This window comes from Mercenaria mercenaria, chromosome 14 (assembly GCF_021730395.1).
Source record: "Mercenaria mercenaria strain notata chromosome 14, MADL_Memer_1, whole genome shotgun sequence".
In the NCBI taxonomy this organism is placed as follows: domain Eukaryota; kingdom Metazoa; phylum Mollusca; class Bivalvia; order Venerida; family Veneridae; genus Mercenaria; species Mercenaria mercenaria.
Genome location: NC_069374.1, coordinates 18,856,577 through 18,877,217, shown reverse-complemented (window position 1 = coordinate 18,877,217; position 20,641 = coordinate 18,856,577). Strand labels below are relative to the sequence as shown.

The window sequence follows — 20,641 nt, the reverse complement described above, 5'->3', positions numbered from 1 at the left end:
AACCAGAATCGGCTATTTCCGTGGTTTGGGCCGGGCTGGGCCGGGCCGGGCTTTATTAATAACCCTACGACAGCGCCGTTATCCTCTGGGCCACGTATCCATGCAGACTATACGTAAAGAAACATAATCATAATCCAGTACAATATAAGGTAAACATTGGAAAGTAAACACAATATGACGTCACTGTCAGGTATCCCTGGTCGGATAGTATATATTTATGATCCTGTGTTGGTTTTTTGTGTTGAGTTGAGTCACAGCCTAAAACTTGGCCGATTGAACGCTTCGTCGGTATCGTCTACTTCCGGTAGGATCTCTCGGGTAAAACACTCAGGTATTGTTATGAATTATGTATATATGTCTATGTTTAAAAGTGGTTACGCGAGAAAATTTCTCGGACCACGGGAACCAAAACGCTTGGTGGCTTTATGAAATCCATTCAGTTCGTTGTTGAGTGCCCGTCGCCATTCTTCGTAGGGGTCATTTTCTTCAATGGTTAGGAAGGGCTTCTCACTGAAGACTGATATACCTGTCAAGAGAAACATCTCTTTCTTTGCCTTTTCCCTTGCATTGTTGTATATAGGGCATTCACATAAAAAGTGCTCTATTGTCTCACGACTATCCACATTCGCAGTATGGACAGTCAGTCAAACCAACTTTGTAATTGTAGTCTTCAAGCAGTAACCACTCTGTAGTGCCAATATGCTTCTTTGATGCGGTAGGCCATCAAAGTTTACCTTGTTACGCTTGACTTTCTGTTGATACTGGAAGAGAGTTCGCCCACTTTCTGAAATTTCCCATCTGCGTTGCCATTTGTCACAGGTAGCCAGCGATGCTGCAGCACGTATTTCTGTCTGACTGGTTGGCTGATCAAACTCCTCTGCCTCCATGTCTTCAGCCTCCTTGGCCGCTTCTTTAGCAAGGGTGTCAGCTTTGTCATTCCCATGTATGTTAGCATGCCCTGGTGTCCACTGGAGGTCTATTTTGCAGCCAGTTTCTTCCACTTGTCTCCATAGTTGACGTATTTCGGAGCAAAGGTGGGGATATGCATTGTTCTCCCAGCCTAGCGACAGGATTCCCACTGCCGACTGACTATCACTCAGGATCTTTACTTTTTTGATTTGCCGCTTTTTTATTTCCTCTGTGACAAGGACCAGCGTAATCTTAATTGCAACCAGTTCACCAACAAGAATTGAAGAGTGTTTGGAAACTGGCTGTTTCAGCTCTATGGTCTCCCCATATGGCAGGAAAACAAAGGCTCCAGAGCCACAGGGTCCAGGGTTGCCCCTACATGAGCCATCTGTAAATGCTACAATTGACTTGTCATCAGTATCTTCTATCACAGCGGTTATCAGTGCCTTTGCCTCATCTTCCTGTTGTTTCCCAGTAGGCATTTGACGTCGGTTAGACGTCGTATAGACGTCGGACCCCGACGTCGGATTAACGTTGGATTTTGGTTGGATTTGCAAACCGTTTAGACGTCGGATCCTGACGTTGGCTAGACGTCGCAATCCGACCATTTTCCAACCTAAATCTAACCACTTTTCAACCAAAATCTGACCAAATTTTCAACGTAATTTGCAATCAAACAAGTAATCAACACATGTATTTTATGATCTTTATTTCATATTATGGCGACGTAAGTCTAATACAATAAGTCCAAAAAGTAATGCAGTAATTGAAACTTTCAAGTTTCGTCATTTTTGTATGATTCTTCAACTCCGCCAACATTTCCACCTGAAATGTATAAAATTTGACAGTTTCATTATTTAACATATATACAAATATACTAGTGCTATTACTAAGAGCATAATTAATACGTGCCAACAAATATGTAATATTTTAAATTCTATGAAAAAAAAATCTATAACTTCGTAAAATGTAATTAAATGAAATTGCTTTTTAAAGTAACAAACAAAAATAAGTCATTTTTTAAAAAAAAAAAAAATACGGAATATAAATCAGTATAACTTTTAAAATAAGTATAATTTTTAAAAATCTGTTACTCACGTTGCGGATCCTTCCCTTTGTGTAAAGTATTTATAAACTTGCTCTATCTTATCCCAATAAATATCAAATTACAGGAAGACTGTGTAAACCGATGCAGGCTTATCTCGCGAATGTGTGACTAATAGACAACATGTGTAGAAGAGAAGATCTATGTGAATTTAGAATAATTTATACATGTGATTAGAATGCATTTTTATCTTGAACAGTTTAAAGTTCGTGAAAAAAATCCGTCTCCGAAAATAGACAATCTCATGCGATATTGTAACATAATTAATATAATGTTTGTTGTGAGAATGAACTATTATTACTAAGCGCATGTCCAGGCCTTTATGAAAACAAGTAAATATCTTATACTATACTAGCAAAATTATACCAGTTAGTTTTATAACTAAAAACATTTATCAGACTTTCTATCCAACCTAATTCCAACGTCTTCTAGACGTCTAAGTCTGACGTCTATTAGACGTCGTGGATATGACGTTGGTTAGACGTTGGATTCAGGTCTCCGACGTCGCGACCAAAATCCAACGTCTAACCAACGTCGGTACGACGTCAGGTGTTTACTGGGTTGCTTCTTGACTTGGAGGAGCCCATGTTGTTCCAGTACTCTGGTCTAGATCTTGTTGGTTGAAGGTACTCCAAGTATGAGAATTCTGGTTCAATTGATTTGAGGTTTATTTCTGTAAGAGACCCCATGTCATCTATCTGGACTACCATTCTACCAAGAGGGGATGTATACTTTTCATACTTTTGTGTGTTTCGTTTCGTTTCGTCAAAGCCTTTTAATGGCCGTGCTGTCTCTCCGGTATATACCGTACACGTTGTACGTTTTCTTCTCTAGTATGTACTCTTATAAACTCATGGTATAATGTTTTGCGAAATTCGGTTGTTTTCATTTTATAAAAAGGCTTAAACAAATCTTTTGGATGCTTCAATGAAGTCATCAATTATAGCTGACAAGTTTTCCCTGTGTTCTTTGTAGGGATCCTCTGCTGTATTTACAAGAAAAAGTTCAGCGCTGAAGTCCCTGATACCCATGTTAAGGAATAACTCCTGCTTTAACCTTTCTCTATGGACTTCATATATGGGACACTCGTCTATAAAGTGTATCACAGTCTCTGCTTCTCCACATCTGCAGAATGGCGTGTCTTTATTTCCTATTTTATTTTGGTATTCGTTAAGGCAATATCCACTCTGCAGCTGGAGCAATATTTTTTGATTCTTCAATCCTTGAAAATTGATGTACTTGGGTTTAACTTCTTGCCTGAATTGATATAAATGTCGTCCATTCTCACTGATATCCCATCTTCTTTGCCATTTCATACGTACCGACTCTCTAGCGGCATGACAGAGATCTGCTTGACTTGTAACTACCTCATCATCTGTCATGCTTTCTGCCTCTGTAGCTGCCTCTTTGGCCAGTCTGTCTGCTTTCTCATTCACACTGATACCAGCATGTCCTGGGGTCCAATCAAGGTGGATGTCTACTCCAGCCATTTCTAGATCTTTCCACAGTTGGAGTATTTCTGATGACAAGAATTTGTGTGTTTTATTCTCCCATCCAAGATTAATAATGCCTATAGCAGACTGACTGTCACTTAATATTTTTAACTTTTTGATTTGTAATCTCTTACACTCTTCTAGAATTGTTTTAAGTGTTATCTTGATAGCCACCATTTCACCTACAAGGATGGATGATAATTTTGATACCGGTTGTTTCAGTTCAACTAACTCTGTGTTTGGAAGAAGGATGCAAGCTCCAGCACCACAGGGACCTGGATTTCCTCTGCAGGAACCATCTGTAAAAGCCACTGCTGTTCTGTTGTCTACATCAGTTGAGCTTGATCTTGATTTTCGAAGCCTTCCGGTCAGAGACCACCAATTCAAAAAAGTACAGGGGACTTACTGGGAATGAGGTAAGTGTATACCTGGGAATAAGGTAGCATCTGTGCGTTCTGATTGGTCAGTCATGTAAACAAACTCAAGAAGTGATTATTTTTTTCAAAATGGAATGTTTTTACTGCATTTACAGTATTTCATTATACATTTTGACAAAATTTGCTACATTTTATGTGTATTGAAAAAAAGTTTCATCAAATGAATTTTTCCCGCCATGACAACGATGTAAACATGGGGTCATCTCATTCACACGATAATTACTTAAATAAAGTATCGCTATTCATATGTTTTTCGTCCAGTATTTTGGTGGAACTAAGATAGTTCTTGAAAAAAATGTGATTGGATATACATGTTTCGATATATGGAAGGCCGTACACGCCATAATGTTATAATGGAAGTCTATGGGAAAACAATTGGTGTTCTCTACCCTATATTAGAGCTAAAACGTGACTTTTGTCGGAAGCGATCACAGGTAATATTAATGGTCACAAATCTGTTGCAGATGATGTAGAAAGACGTTTTCGTACAAAAGTAAGCGTGAATTTTGAATATTTTTTAAATTTTGGCCTCTTTGTTTGACAGGTGTGCCCATTTTTATCTGAGGATTTGGACCAGAAAGGCTCGTTTTTATGTCTTATAATGTCGGAGAATGATCAAAATTGGTAGACTTTATTTCTATTTCTTACGGAATGAATCATATTTCAGCTTCCAAACAAAATCCTATGCCAATAACTTAAATTTTCGCGAAAAAATGCAATTAAATGACGGCAGTGTCTGAATCTGGGCCTGTAAATCAACAGGGGGTGACCTTAGTAAACTGTCTATATCTTTCTTAAAACTGAACATTTCTTGATGAAACTTTGTGAAACAATTGTATTGGATTGTAATTAACAATAAAACTGTAAAATGGGAAAAAGTGAAACGATACATTCATCTATAGGTCAGAGACCACCAATTCAAAAAAAGTACAGGGGACTTACTTGGAATGAGGTAAGTGTATACCTGGGAATAAGGTAGCATCTGTGCGTTCTGATTGGTCAGTCATGTAAACAAACTCAAGAAGTGATTATTTTTTTTCAAAATGGAATGTTTTTACTGCATTTACAGTATTTCATTATACATTTTGACAAAATTTGCTACATTTTATGTGTATTGAAAAAAAGTTTCATCAAATGAATTTCTCCCGCCATGACAACGATGTAAACATGGGGTCATCTCATTCACACGAAAATTACTTAAATAAAGTATCACTATTCATATGTTTTTCGTCCAATATTTTGGTGGAACTAAGATAGTTCTTGAAAAAAATGTGATTGGATATACATGTTTCGATATATGGAAGGCCGTACACGCCATAATGTTATAATGGAAGTCTATGGGAAAACAATTGGTGTTCTCTACCCTTCCGGCCGCAATAACTCATCGTTGTCGTCTCGATCTCCGGTAAATATGTCTTACAATGTAAATGTCTCTCAGGTAGTGTTTTGAAATTAAATTTTTACATTTAAGCATTTATATGGAGTCCGGTTGTGTTATCGGCCAGAACTGATTTAACAAACCTCTTTGACCTATCAATATATTGGGTAAGTTCGTCTAATATAACGGGTCTTATGTCTTTCCATGGGTCGTTTTCTCCTGAACTAAGTAACAATTTGAGATCCAGATTACATATACCAGTTCTGAGATGCAAATTTGTTTTCATTATCTCTCTGTGATTCTCAATAATTGGGCATTCCAGAAGGTAATGTTCTACTGATTCTGGGTCACCACATTCACAGCCTAAAACTTGGCCGATTGATCGCTTCGTCGGTATCGTCTACTTCCGGTAGGAGCTCTCAGGTAATAACACTCAGGTATGTTTATGAATTATGTATATGTCTATGTTTTAAAGTGGTTACGCGAGAAAATTTCTCGGACCACGTGAACCAAAACGCTTGGTGGCTTCAATGAAATCATTCAGTCCTGTAAGCGCTTGCTTCGGTATCAAGTCAACTCGTCCCCTAGTCAACTCGTTCCACAGTCAACTCGTCCACATTTTTGTTTAATTTTGAAAAACTTTTTACAAGCCATGTTAAAACAGATCTTGTTAAGCTTGCAGTATTTGTCAAGTTATCAATGTCAAAAATAAAATGATCTACCACTTTCCCCAAATTTTCCCTTACCTTTTTTACCTTATCTAATTAAGATATTTTGAAAGTTTGTGTCTTTTTACGAACATGAGTCTCAGAATGTTTATATGTTTATGTTAAAGGTGACTGTGATACTACAACTATCATTGGGCAAAATTCTATAATGATATTTCATTTTTCTATATTAGAAAGTTCAAACGTATTTTACATTGTACAATATGCTTTAACAATCATTGACCAAGATTCTACATAATTGATACTTCATCTCACGTACAATATTAGAAAGTTCATAACTGTTTTACATTGTATAATATGCTATAACTACTTTTAACATTGTTTTTCATGCTTTTTGTGAAAATTGTAAATGTTGATGCCCATATGGTCCAAAAGTACGTAAGAAAATAAACTTGGTAATTTCGTCCCCCAAATTCGGTCAAATTCGCCCCCACCACCCCCACCCCCTTGAAATATTCGTCTCCGTTTAGGTCATTTCCCACCCCTGCATATTTTTTTTTCATTTCGTCCACGCTCTTTTACTTCAATATAATCACAAGGATCCGTCACATGCTAAGTTTGAGGCAAGCATCACTTTATGTTTTTATGGGGGATATTTTTTTACATATAAGTTCTTGAATTTCATCTTAACATTCTTTATCATAGCATGTGACGGATCCCTTATTTTACACACTCTATTCTAGAATTTAATTTAGTGATATTGGAATCTTTTCTATTAAGGTATTAGGTCACTAATAGTAATGTTTACAAAATGGCCTTTGCTTGGTATATTCTGAAAGGTAACCGTGTTTTGCACTATTTTGCAAAATTTAAACAACTTTTACCGTGCCGTTTTTAAAAAAAATTGAATAACTTATGGTATCTCCTCAAGCTCAAGTATAGACAAATTTCAAAGTGATAGGCACTATCCAAAACGTTTGCAGAGAACTCATTTTACCATTAATTTCAATAGACGAAACATCAAACTATTGGTAAACAATTATAAAACACAATATAAAAACGTCAATATCATTTTCTCTATGGTGCCTCAAGTAAATGGATTTAATGAGACAGAATTCATACTTCAACATTAAAAAAGTAAGGTCGAATGATGTGTTTCTGTTTTGAATTTTGCTTACTCCATTTAAAAATAACCTTAGGGAAGACGTGAAACCTACCTAAATTTCTTCCACAATATATAATCTAAGAGTGAAAGCAAAATAAAGAACTTTCACAGTGCGTAACTCAATATTTTTAAAGATTTGTAACTCTACCCCTTCTGTTTAAGTAGTAAATTCTCTTTGAACACCAAGAAATTGCTTATAAGATTCATCTTTTTTCATTTTTTTACAAAAAAATCAATGATAAGTCTTGAAAGAAGTAAAAAATTACTAGTAAAAAAGGAAAATAACGAAAAAAAAATTTGGTCCCAGTAGGGCTTGAACCTACGCCCCCCTAAGAATTTCAGTAAAAGTAGGTTTATGGTAGGAATTGAATACTCTTCAAAAAGGAGATTCTCTATTAGTGATCTAATACCTTAATTAACTAAATATAATTAAATCTTTAAAACAATTTACGTATTACACGGGGGGAATGCAGGATCTAAGGCCTAATGTATAAAATTAAATCAATTTGTAAATTAAAACTTTAGAAAAAGGCTGATCAATGCGGTAAATACAGTGTTACATATTTAGGCCTATCACTGTTTGTTACAAAACTGCATATATTAACTGTCTATCAATTAATGGATAAACGACAGAAACATATAATAAAGCAAGTAAAGATTACTTTCACTGTAAACAGTTACATGTTAATCCGTCGGTACTATACTACTTTTGTTATAATATGCTATATTAAGTAGTTGTAGCTAAGTTATTACAATGTAGGTCTATATCCATTTTAATAAATTTATATAGACACGAGTCTGGCTGGTTTTCTTCGCTTAGATATGTCAAAAGAAAAACAAAAAACTGTCAGTCCTCTGCTTAATGAATTTTACTTATCTAGCGTTTCGAATCAGCCTCCAACTCAACCTGTATCGTCTTTTTTTTCAACATGGCGGCAACTCGTAAAGCCACGTGATCATGCAGGGACTTTATGCGTGAACGATTTCATAAAGTAAATGTTTGTGTAATGCATTGTTAAACAAAACGCGCTGTAGTGTAATTATGTGAAAGTGCAGTTGACATTACAAACAGACATGAATTGTAAACCTGGACAGAAAAATATACCGTTGATTATTAAACCCGATATGATAAAAAATGAAACTAAGACACCCATTTGCAAACAAAACAAAAAATACAACAACATGCAAAGTGAAATATGCAACCATATTTTCTAATGATATGCATACATATATATTATTACATCGTTAAAACGGGGAACGCATATCTCACTTTTATATTTTTATTTTTTGGCATTTTGGAGATGGAAGTGGGTTTTGGGAAATTCAAGGATTTCGATGAAATTGATACATCTTTTCATTTTTCATCATCCCAGGCCTGCGGATAAAATATATGTCTTCGCCCCAAAAGCGCAAGCTTATAGTGGTGTTTTATCGATCCGATTGCTCACTTACATGCCCAATTCTTGTTTACCGAAATGCTTAATCAATTTACGCTAGTAATTATAGTGCTGTTGCGGAGTTTCATTGCCTCTCACGAACTCAAAGTCTGTTATCAAATGTATTCTGCTTGGTTGCGTTCTGTGTTTCCAAAGTATCTTTTAGTTTTATAGATTTTATAACTATCACAACGACATTCTTTAATGATGCTGTTACAGCATTTCATCAGTGTGTTCTGGAATAGTTTAAGCAACTAAGCTCATGGTTCGTGTGTGGATGGTGTCCTGATTGTATAACAAAGAGATCTTTCAGTTCCAGAAACACTATACAATAAATTTCAGATGGATTGCATTTACATAAGATAACATACCCGACTTTCATTATACTGTTACTGGGATACAGCATTGAACATGATGGTTGAATGGGGGTAATGTCTAGAAGTACTTGGCGTCTAAACAAGAGATGTCTATTGACAGGGCACTCAACTTTTTGAAGTCCTTCCACTTAATACTAGCTTAAATACAAAGCCTTAGCAAAATTTTCTAAACTGAAAAAGGGACACAACTTTAATTGCTATTTAAAGTGTGAGTCAGTTATGAAACTTGCCATGTGAGGTCATGTTTTCGCGCCATGTGACACATCACTGTCTGATCGTACCGCCTCGGTTCTTTAGGCATACAGACACTAAATAGAAAAATGGCGCGAAAAAAATGGTATAATGGCGGATACAAATAGTCCTCAGTTTTTTTGCTCTGTGGAGCTATTTTCCTTAACCTTTTTGCAAGTTTTTTTTTTTTGCTAAAATCACGCCATGGGAAAACCAGCATAGTGCATTTGCGACCAGCATGGATCCAGACCAACCTGCGCATCCATGCAGTCTGGTCAGAATTCTTACTGTTCTTAAACAGTTAAAGGCTTTGCATGCGAAGAGCATGGATCCTGACCAGACTGCATGAATATGCATCAGGGCAGGATCCATGCTGGTCGCAAATGCACTATGTTGATTTTCTCAAGGTGCGGCTCATTTACATTATGATTCAGGCCTCCTACTAACAAAATACCAACTTAGATTATACGACTTCTGGCATTTAATATATTGCCTTTGGTTTTATTTTTTTTATTAACTTTCTTATTATTATAATGTCCATCTACAGGCATGTGCCTTTAAAGTCACTCCAACTGGTAAGTTGATACTGACTACATATTATTAGCTGTAATACATGCCCTTATGCAACAATGTCTGATATTCAGCCATTTCCAAACTCCAGAAAACTTGCTTCCCAATTTCTATAATTTACTTACTGCCCATTTTTGGAAGTGGTATTTATAAAAGCTGAACCTTTTTCATTCCAGCCACAGAGATTTATAACTGAGAATGAAATTTGTTGACTTCAGAATCCGTAACTGTCAGATTATATAATATAATTCCAAAATTAAAAAGAAACAAGAAGGCCATGAAGGCCCTGTATCGCTCACCTGACCTATTGACCTAAAGATCATCAAGATTAACATTCTGACCAAGTTTCATTAAGATATGGTCATAAATGTGGCCTCTAAAGTGTTAACTAGCTTTTCCTTTGATTTGACCCAGTGACCTTGTTTTTGACCCCACATGACCCAGATTCAAACTTGACCTAAAGATCATCAAGATTAACACTCTGACTAAGTTTCATGAAAGTACAGTCATAAATGTGACCTCTAGAGTGTTAACAAGCTTTACCTTTGATTTGACCTGGTGACCTAGTTTTTGACCCCACCTGATCCAGATTTAAATGTAACCTAAAGATAATAAAGATTAACATTCTGACCAAGTTTCATTAAGATATGGTCATAAATGTGGCCTCTAGAATGTTAACTAGCTTTTCCTTTGATTTGACCTGGTGACCTAGTTTTTGATTCAACATTTTGTACATGACCCAGATTCAAACTGGACTTTGAAATCATCAAGATTAACATTCTGACCAAGTTTCATGAAGATGCTTCATAAATGTGGCCTCTACAGTGTTAACAAGCCTTTCCTTTGATTTGACCTAGTAACCTAGTTTCTGACCCCACCTGTCCCAGATTTGAACGTGACCTATAGATCACCAAGATTAAAATTCTGACCAAGTTTCATTTAGATATGGCCATAAATGTGGCTCATACAGTGTTAACAAGCTTTTCCTTTGATTTGACATGGTGACCTAGTTTTCGACCCGAGATACTAGTAACCCAATATCGAACTTGACCAAGATTTTATTGAGGGTAACATTCTGACCAAGTTTCATTAAGATTGGGCCAAAATTGTGACTTCTAGAGTGTTAATAAGCTTTTCCTTTGATTTGACCTGGTGACCTAGTTTTTAATCCCAGATGACCCAATATCGAAATTATCCAAGATTTTAATGAGGGTAACATTTTGACCAATTTTCATTAAGATATGGTCTTAAATGTGGCCTCTAGAGTGTTAACTAGCTTTTCCTTTGATTTGACCTGATGACCTAGTTTTTGATCCTGCATAACCCAGATTCAAAATGGACTTTGAGATCACCAAGAATATCATTCTGACCAAGTTTCATGAAGATTTAGTCATAAATATGGCCTCTACAGTGTTAACAAGCTTTTACTTTGATTTGACTTGGTGACCTAATTTTTGACCCCGGATGGCCCAATATCGAACTCGTCAAAGATTTTATTGAGGGTAACATTCTGACCTTCATGAAATAACAACATGACAGAATTTTATATGAAAACTTAGATCACACACCACCACTATAATTTTGGGTCTCATTTTTAGCTGATTTTGCAGTTTGTGTGTTTGACTGAAAATATTTTTCTTGCATCAAACATGACCCCCACTTTTCTTTTAATTTTCATTTAGCACGGACAATATTCTTCAAGAAAATGTAATTAAGTTAGACATTTAAAATGGGTCCTGATGTGTGCTGCGGTCATTGGAAATAGGTAAATTTTATATAGAAAAAATAAGAACAGCTTTTAGTGTGTTATAACCTTTAAATTGCTGAGAAGAAATCAATAAAAAAGTTTCTTCTTTAATTTTTTTAAAAGCGAATGTGCAATATCCCGTATAAACTGTCAGGTAAATGTGTCAAACGATTAGAGAGTTTGAGATTCCAAACTTCGCCTTCCCCTTCAAGGTCTCTCATATATATTTTGGGTAAAACGTCACCGATATGCGTGTATTTTATTTATATCACGCGTTGCTACTAAAGTTTTCCATGTAATATCACGTAAGCCCAAGACTTCTCTTTATTACTATGCGAAATAAAAAGCTTAGTTTGAGGATTTCTGCTTATTAAGTTATTTGATTATCCATATATATAATTAGACTAAATTTGATGCGGAACACTATCAGTAGGTATAAGATTAATGAAGTTTTGTATGGCTAATGATTTTAACTAAATACACTGAATTGAACCTGGAAGTATGAAGTTATCAACTGATTTTGAGATTTTGTTCAAACTTTAACTTCTACGGCATATTTGTGTCCCCAGACGGTATCGATTATACCAGATGGGCCTTTTTGTCGTATGAAGTGAAGTTTTGAACGTCCGAAGATGTGATATCACGAAAGACGAAACTTCATTCTTTTTACATCTACTCTGTCCACATACTCGGCATCAAAGACTGAAATCTGGATGGAGGCACATGGCATGACAGTCATTTTACTTGAAAAATAAATAATTACGCGCGATTATCATTTGGTGGAACATTTTATTTTCACATCCAAATAAAATCAATCTGTTTTTGTCGGACACTTAATACGACAATTGCGTTTTAATTATAAACATGAAATGGCACTAGTAAGACGGAACATTCTTCTGAAGTATCAGACAATTTCAGATCTATGATATCATGATGAGAGACGTTTCCTGTTAGCCGTATGGGATAACTCCATTCTTTAAATGCACGGAACCAGAGCCTGGCAGAAGGACATTGTGGGTTAATTCCCCCTTTGATTCTTACATTTTACAAAGAAAGTCGGTCTTGAAACTCGGTGTGACCCTACCCTACCCCTACCCCCTACCACCCTCCCCCCCACCCACTGCACCCCTCCACTCCCAAATGGGTGACCCCCTCTTTAATGTTGGTGTCCCTCTAACCAAAATTCCTGAATCCGCAGATGCTTTACTTATAAGATAGTATATTAAATTCAAATTATGCTGTCTGAGAGTTTGGCATTATACAGAGTCATACAGAGTGTCATTATCACGTTGATATGATCATTATAGGTTATTAACTTTGTATGTGGATATATGCACGAGTTCTGCAGTGGTAATATTGCGCGACTTTAGGAGCGCAATATTGTCCGCGAAAGAACGAGTGCATATATCCACATACAAAGTTGATAACCTTTTTATAACATATCCACTATCAAATGATTAATTTATATCTAAATTATCGTTCTGTCACGAAAGACAGGAAAACATACGGAAAAAAATCTCCGAAAACACAACAAACAAATCAAACTGACGCGCATTAATATTTTCCGCAAAAATGACGTCAACTTGTTGTCGCAACGTGCGCGTGGACGCCATGGACGTCCCGCGATTCTTTCCATTACAACGTTAAGAAAATATTCCACGTCCTATATTAGTCCAACTATTTTCATTTTAGTCTTATAAAGTACTACGTGCCAGTATGTAATTGGTCAGATTAATCAAAGTGTAAAAGTAAACAAAATGTTGCATAAATTACAAATTAAACAAACACACAATAGCAACAAAAATCTAAAGAAACGAGATCCGCAATTGACGGACAGTCAGGGGAGGTAACTAGAGTCACGGATTGGAATCTCGTCCGATATGAAAGTGTTCAACGTCATGGTATGGAAAAATATTGCACGATCGCGGTCCATTGAAACCCAATGGAAAATAATTTTAGGTATGTAATAATCATTTTTATTTCCTCTCATGTATGATTTACAATCGTGCATTGTGTACTGACTATACAGACATAATTTTATATAAAACCTAAATGTTTGGAGCAACACTAACGAGTTTTTACATTGTTCACATTGTTTTATTGTTTTATGTATGGGCCATTCCATGAGAAAACCTGTATTAGTGACATGATATAACTATTGTATAATTAGTAGTGTAAAATACTGAAAAATCGCTGTTTTTCTTATGTTGCTCCAGAAACTAGAAACTAATATATTGTAACTGCGTCATCTAAGAGAAATCAAATTCTATCATATTTTACATATAAATGTTGTTTCTGTTGTCATGGCAACGGAAATTCCAAAGCACCCATGCGTCATGAAAATATAGAGGTGTATAGATAAAAGGCTCCTGATGAAACTAAAATTACACGGTTAAGTTATTTTTCAGTAAAATCGCTTTAAACTGTTCCTAAATATTCAAATGTATGATGTTAAGTAAGTGTTACGCATAATTTGTTCCAATAATGACTTGAAAAATACACGCCATGCACAACGACGTCATACTGCTTTCATGACGTTCTTAACGTCACGTCTCAAACTACCCTCGGTGACTAACTTAATAATATTCTAGCTCTTAAGATAGTGAAGATAATCACTTCAAATTTTCGGATTTGAAAGATAAAAGAATGTTCTTTATGAATATGTTATTATCTCAACTTTGAATTTTTTGTCACTAATACGGGTTTTCTCATCTCTCTCTCTCTCTCTCTCTCCCCCTCTCTCTCTCTCTCTCTCTCTCTATATATATATATACATTTGTATATATATATATATATTTTTTTTTTTTTTGGTAATCGCTCTTATATCCATGCGATGATTATATTAATTGAAATGTTTTTTCATTTAATTTTCATGTTTTCATTTTTAAAACCTCTTGTAAAATTCCTGTCCTTTCGGACAATTGGTATCAAAATGCACGAAAAAAAAAAACGATCATAATTACGGATAAATTGAATGGGCGGATTAAAAGAAGTAAGGTTCATTCTAATGTTTGAAATCTCAAGGAATTTTAATCGAACTTCAACTTCATACGTTAACTTCGCAAGAGACGCTGAAGGGGAAGGCGAAGGTTGAAATCTCAAACTCTCTATTAGTGCATATCCTACCTCTGACCTATTTGCCCTCAAGGAATTTACATTATTGTTTGAGAAGAATATCTTACAAAGTGTCGTGTCAAAAAATACATATACAAAGATTCATCTAAAACTGATTAAAAACCGCAACGACATCATACTGCTTTATTTTAAAACCACATTCCTATTTACATTCACGAGGTCACGTGACCTATGGGTGCTTATCCAAAATATACTAACTGAATGGTGAACAGCGCATATATTGATCAGACTGCACGGATGTGCAGGCTGATCAAGTTCTACACTGGTCGCAAAGTCAGAATCAATTCTGTCTATAGTATGATAAGGGATGTAATGAAAGCTGCAATGCAACTTCATAAAATAAGCATTCAAACAAGCTTGTATAGTATAGAGTCTGGCATAATGGCTTACTACACAGAAGTGCTTTTAAATTAAAAAAACAACAACAAAAAAAAAAAACAACACATGCTACATTGTATAATTCCTTTTTGAAGCTCAGGTTCCAATGACTCTAGCACATTTGTAACTCATTTGTGCATTTGAAAAGAGACCCAACATCAAAAATGAAAATCACAATTTGACACAAAAGATGCTGAATTCTATGTGATACATGGCGAGATCAGTACAATCAGATAGTAAAATATAACTTTTTATCCCCGCGCCAAAGGCAGAGGGATATAGTTTTGGCATTGTCCGTCTGTCCGGAGCCATATCTAGGAAGTGGTATGGAAAATTTAAATAAAACATCATACACACGTTCATCACTATAGGGAAAATGCGGCCTGTCAAGTTTCAGTCAGTTTGCCAAAGTAACACCAGAGCTATGGCCCTTAGTTGTTTCTAGTGTTAACTATATAGGGTATTATAAACATGGCAATGTTTGCTTCATAACTTGTGACACGTTTGACCTAGAACATGACACTTGAATTAAATTTAGATCACCATAATGTGGTAGTGCACACTCAATTCCGTCAGGATCTCTATGGTAACTTCAGAGTTATTGCCCTTTAATTGTTTATTTTCCACATACTTGTACATAACAAACTAAACAATTTATAGAATTTCACGAAACTTTTTTCATCTTTTAGCTCGACTATTCGACTGCTCACCACGGCGTCGGCATCAGAGCCGGTGTCACACCTTCGTTAAGTTTTTCGTACAAGTCCACATTTTGACAAAGTCTTTTGAGTTAAAGCTTTGAAACTTTCAACACTTGTGTACCATCACCATGTCCAGTTTTGGCAAGAGTACATAACTCCATCAAGGATTTTGGCTGAGTTATGACCACTTATAACTTAAAAATCTTGGTTAAGTTTTTCGTACCAGTTCACATTTCACATTTTGTGTAAAGTGTTTGACATGTGGCTTTGAAACTTTAATCACTTATTTACTATTATAACAGTCTCTATCTGTAGGCAAGAGAACATAACACAGTCAACTATTTTGGCTAAATTATGGACCTTTTTGGACTTGGAAATTAGTTGGAAGTTGTCTTACAATTTTTGTACTATTCCATGTTTTGTCAAAACTATTTGACATGTGGCTCTGAAAGTTTGAATAAGTTTATCGCCATGATTTCTATCTGTAGGCAAGGGTACATTACTCTGTTAAGGATTTTGGCTGAATTATGGCCCTTTTTGGACTTGGAAATTTGTACAGTTTTCGTACAAGTCCATGTTTTGTCAAAACTATTTGACATGTGGCTTTGAAACTTTGAGCACTTGCTTATCATCATGATTTCCATCTGTAGGCAAGAGTACATAACTCTTCAAGATGTTTGGCTGAATTATGGCTCTTTTGGACTTACCATTTGATATTTTGTCTTTTAACTGTTTGATACATTGCTTTGAAACTTTGAACACTTGCTTAGCATCATAGTCACACATTGCCATATAGTGCAAGCTAGACTTATCCAAATCCTAAAATGCAGGTATATTGTTTGTCTGATCTATTCCTTTTCTTTTGTCTGAAAATCTCTGGTAAGATTTTGACCCTATACTTCTATCAATGCTTCGAATAGTCGAGCGCGTTGTCAACAGACAACTCTTGTTTCAATGAAAATTAATATCAACATGTTAAGTTGTGTATCCACATGTGGTCACCCCCACTGCAGTGGTCACATCCCCTCTCTCTCTCCACCCCCAATATTTCTTTTATTCATTTTTCTTTTTTTAAACCTTTGATGAATTTTATCAACATGCAAAAAGTTGTAACTCCACCCCCATATCACTCCTCCACCCAGTCACCCCCACCACCTTGATCATGCACCCCCGACACCCCCACACCCAATCCAACAATTTTTGTTTCATTTTTTTATTTTCCATCAATATGTATTGTCAACATGTGAAGATATGTACCCTCATCTGGTCCCCCCATCCCCCGAAATAATAACATTTTAGTCCTTTAATAGAATGCTCTACTATATGTAAAAATCCATTTCGTGTAGAATTCTGGTTGCCATGACTAAAACAGAAAAAAATGCAAAAACCTTCTCCAAAACTACAAGGACCAGAGTTAGATATTTGGTATATTGTTGATCGCGGCCGATGAGGCCGCGATCATATTGAATAGGACAAGTATTTGCACGATGGGGAAAATATTTCATGATGGACCTGTCAATTCTTTACTTATGGGTGAAACAGGTCTCATAAGCGTAAATACGACTAGCTTCTACTGATTATAAAACATACCGTACGATTTGTTGTGAATCAACTGTTGTTGTACTTTTAGTAGTTCAACCGCCACCCTTGTTTAAGAGCAACATTTAAAAAACACGTTTTTTTTCATCCTCAAGTAATAAGTAAGTAGACTCGCCCAGTTTAATCAATCTAGACGCATAATCTTTCACCCGATTTACATTCGGAACATTTTCACGCGTTTCGGGCTTTATCGTATGTTTAACATGGGACTTTTGAACCGTCCAAAGATGTTGGTGTTTGTCTCATTGTTTATTTTTTTTAATAAAAATGTTACTGCTTTCATTGTCTACCACTTTTTTTCCACCCTTGCCTGAAAAAACAGTAATGAGTTTGTACACTGTTCAGACATTTGTGCTCTGTTGAAATTTAACCAAACACAAGTTTACCTGCATAAACAGAAAGCATGATATGACCATATGTCACCATGCGCGGATCCAGATGGGGGGTGGGGACCGGGGGTCCGGACCCCCTCTGGAAAATCTTTAAAAAAGGAAAGAAGACAAGGAGGAAAGAAAATGTTTTTCGAAAAAGGCAACATTAGGACTGCATGTAAAGTATATGCGGCTGCTGCTACATACGACCCCGACATAATTCATATTATTTATATAAAAAAAACTAAGAATTTTACCTTTAAGAAAGCTTGATTTTATCATTTTCGCAAATTTAACAGGTTAGTCCATAAAACTGTCCCAGAATGCAAAAAATGAAGTGCCAAATTGCAAAATTTCAAGGGCGGGTGGGAGCAGGGGATCGGACCCTCTCTGAGAAAATTGGCTGTGTCCGTGCATGGTCACTATACCTGTCCAGTACTGGACATTATGGTAAACGCTTCATTCCTGCACAAATGACAATTTCGCAACTTCTGTCCGGTTTGTATAAATTTCTGGCCGCGATAAACCATTTGACTTGTATTATTATTGTTTTATTAACCCTTAGCCTGCTGACGGCAAATGATTCTGCCTTTGCGACTAATGCAGACCATGATCAGCCTGCGCATCCGTGCAGTCTGATCATGGTCTGCTCTGTTCGCTATTCAGTCAGTAATTTTCAATGAACATCCCTTTAGTTGATAAACCATAGGGTTGGTTGGTACTATTTTGGGGATTCATTCTCATAGTGATTTTAGAACGGTATACAAACCTAGAGTTAGATAATATGTGATAGAATTGTATTGGCGGTAGCTTTTTGTGTGTATATCATCCTGTTTATATGCCTACCCTCAGTAGGGGAAACTTCCCATTCGGGAAATCATTTACGGGTTTTTCCCTACTTCCTGAACAGGAAACTTGTTACTTATTATAGTAACATGCTTCCCGTTCGGGAAGTAAAACCATCATATTTTATGTAGGTTCATTAAAAATGCCCAGTGTATAAGACTATACATGAGATCTCGAAATTGAATATGCCATCTTGAACTTAAAGGATATATCTAGATTTCTACCGTTCAGATTTTTTAAAACGTCTTAGTATTGTTTCAATTTCACATTGAATCTGCCCTTTTTCTGAATGAACTGCAAAAAAGCAGCGTTTCCCGATATGGAAACCTAACTGCCCAATCAGGAAATTCTTCTTATTCATATATTTGTGAAAAAGTGTGGTACATCTTTTTATTATACTAAATGGAATATCAAGCCAGACGAAGTCATAAGAACCAGAAGAAACATTTCAAAGGATGATCTGAAAAAAAAAAAAACTTGATAAACTACATAAATATGAAAATCACAAAACTAGTACACAAAATACTAGTATAACAAAGGTTGTGTTTCCTACATTGAAAACTTTAAAACTTTTATACAGAATGCAAAAAAAAGTAGATAAAGCAACACAGACCGATACTATTGAACACGCATGTACAGGTACAATTTTTACCTTAATTGATACCAAATCTTTCTTTCAGTAATAAATTTACAGTATCTAGCTTGATACAAAGTGGTATTTAGAAATACCAAAAGCAGAATGATGTTTGATGCTAGCTAGATGTTTTTCAATGTAAAATTCTGATTTTGTTTACGAGGGATACTTAATACTTTTCCAGATTGTTTGTATTCTTCACATGAATATTTAACAAACAAAAAATCAATTGTCAAGGTGATATCAAATGTATTTTTCAAATTGAAATATTTTTAACAAACTTTTGAAATTCGAACAAGTAGTTTTAAGGCAACTGACAGGAAAACAATTTGACATATACTGTCATACACTAGGACCAAAAATATTATTAAATTAAAGTCAGTTCTTTAGGTAACTTATTATACATGTTAAATAATATAAAAGTATTACAAAACATAACAATAAAATATGAAATGGGTTTACTTATAATGACATAGAAAGATGGCAGTGACAAGTCCCTATAAGCTCATGGCTTAGTTTCAGAGCATATATTGTTTTGGAATATATGCTTTGTTATAGTAACAGAGATATTTGACTTTATCGAAAACTTTAACCAAGGGTGACGCCATCGCCACCTCTAGTTTTTCTTTATTATTTTTGAAGAGTAGAGATCCGCATTTGTTGAATGCAATATCTCTTATAGTATTGACAATGATAGAAACTGAACAACAGAAAAGTGAAGAAATAACATGTGTATTATGTAGCAACGCATACAAGAGATCTTAAAAAGTGTGATGTGTGTAAAGTATATCTAAGGAAAACACAAAAAGAATTCAATGAGGACAGTGAATCAAGTTGTTTAGTTCAATAAGGTGAAGCAAAGAAAAGAACAAGAGCATCGCCTAAGGGTGCCATCACTCGTCTGCAAGTGCTAGCCAATATGTAAGAAAAGAGTTATAGTTCAGATTTTCTAAGTACGAAAATGGCTGTAATTCTGACAAAATGCAGGTTAGAGTTATGGTTCTTGAACTATATAGTTCCTAATGTTGATCAACAAGTGTGCAAAGTTTTATAACTGTAGGTCTTATAGCTTTTGAGAAAAGGTGACCTAAACCAAAAAATTAACCAAGAAACTCAAATTTTCCAAGTACAATAAAGGGCTATCACTTTATCAATATGCATATCAGAGTTATGATTCTTGGCATACATAGTCCCCTAATCATGAAAAACATGAGTGCAATGTTTTAAAGCTGTAACCCTTAAAATGTTTGAGAAAAAGTGGATCTAAACAAAACTTTTAACCAACGCAGACACCGACGCCGACGATCAAGTGAAGACAATACCTCAAAGTTCTTTTTTAAAAAATCAGACAAGCTAAAAAGGAAGTGAGAAAGAGATTATGTTTACATCAGAAACTATGCTGGAGTTACACAAGACAAAATCCTGGAATGTATCTAAAGAAAATATTCAAATAATTGACCC

General features: G+C 35.5%; 1 protein-coding gene and 1 long non-coding RNA gene across 2 annotated transcripts; both read right to left on the bottom strand.

Moving 5' to 3' along the window:
* Window positions 1–644: 644 nt before the first annotated feature.
* On the bottom strand, window positions 645–1,391 carry LOC128548130 (ribonuclease H-like). The gene has a single exon (XM_053522529.1). The coding sequence runs from the start codon at window positions 1,389–1,391 to the stop codon at window positions 645–647; it is 747 nt and encodes a 248-aa protein (XP_053378504.1).
* Window positions 1,392–1,619: 228 nt separating this feature from the next.
* On the bottom strand, window positions 1,620–2,558 carry LOC128548262 (uncharacterized). The gene is made up of 2 exons (XR_008366906.1): window positions 2,008–2,558; window positions 1,620–1,734 (listed from the first exon to the last, which is right to left on the bottom strand). It is a non-coding gene; the product is annotated as an uncharacterized LOC128548262 (long non-coding RNA).
* Between the last annotated feature and the right edge of the window lie 18,083 nt (window positions 2,559–20,641).

Bases quoted from the DNA above. Each gene is read 5' to 3' on its own strand.
- LOC128548130 (XM_053522529.1), bottom strand. From the start codon at position 1,391: ATGCCTACTGGGAAACAACAGGAAGATGAGGCAAAGGCACTGATAACC.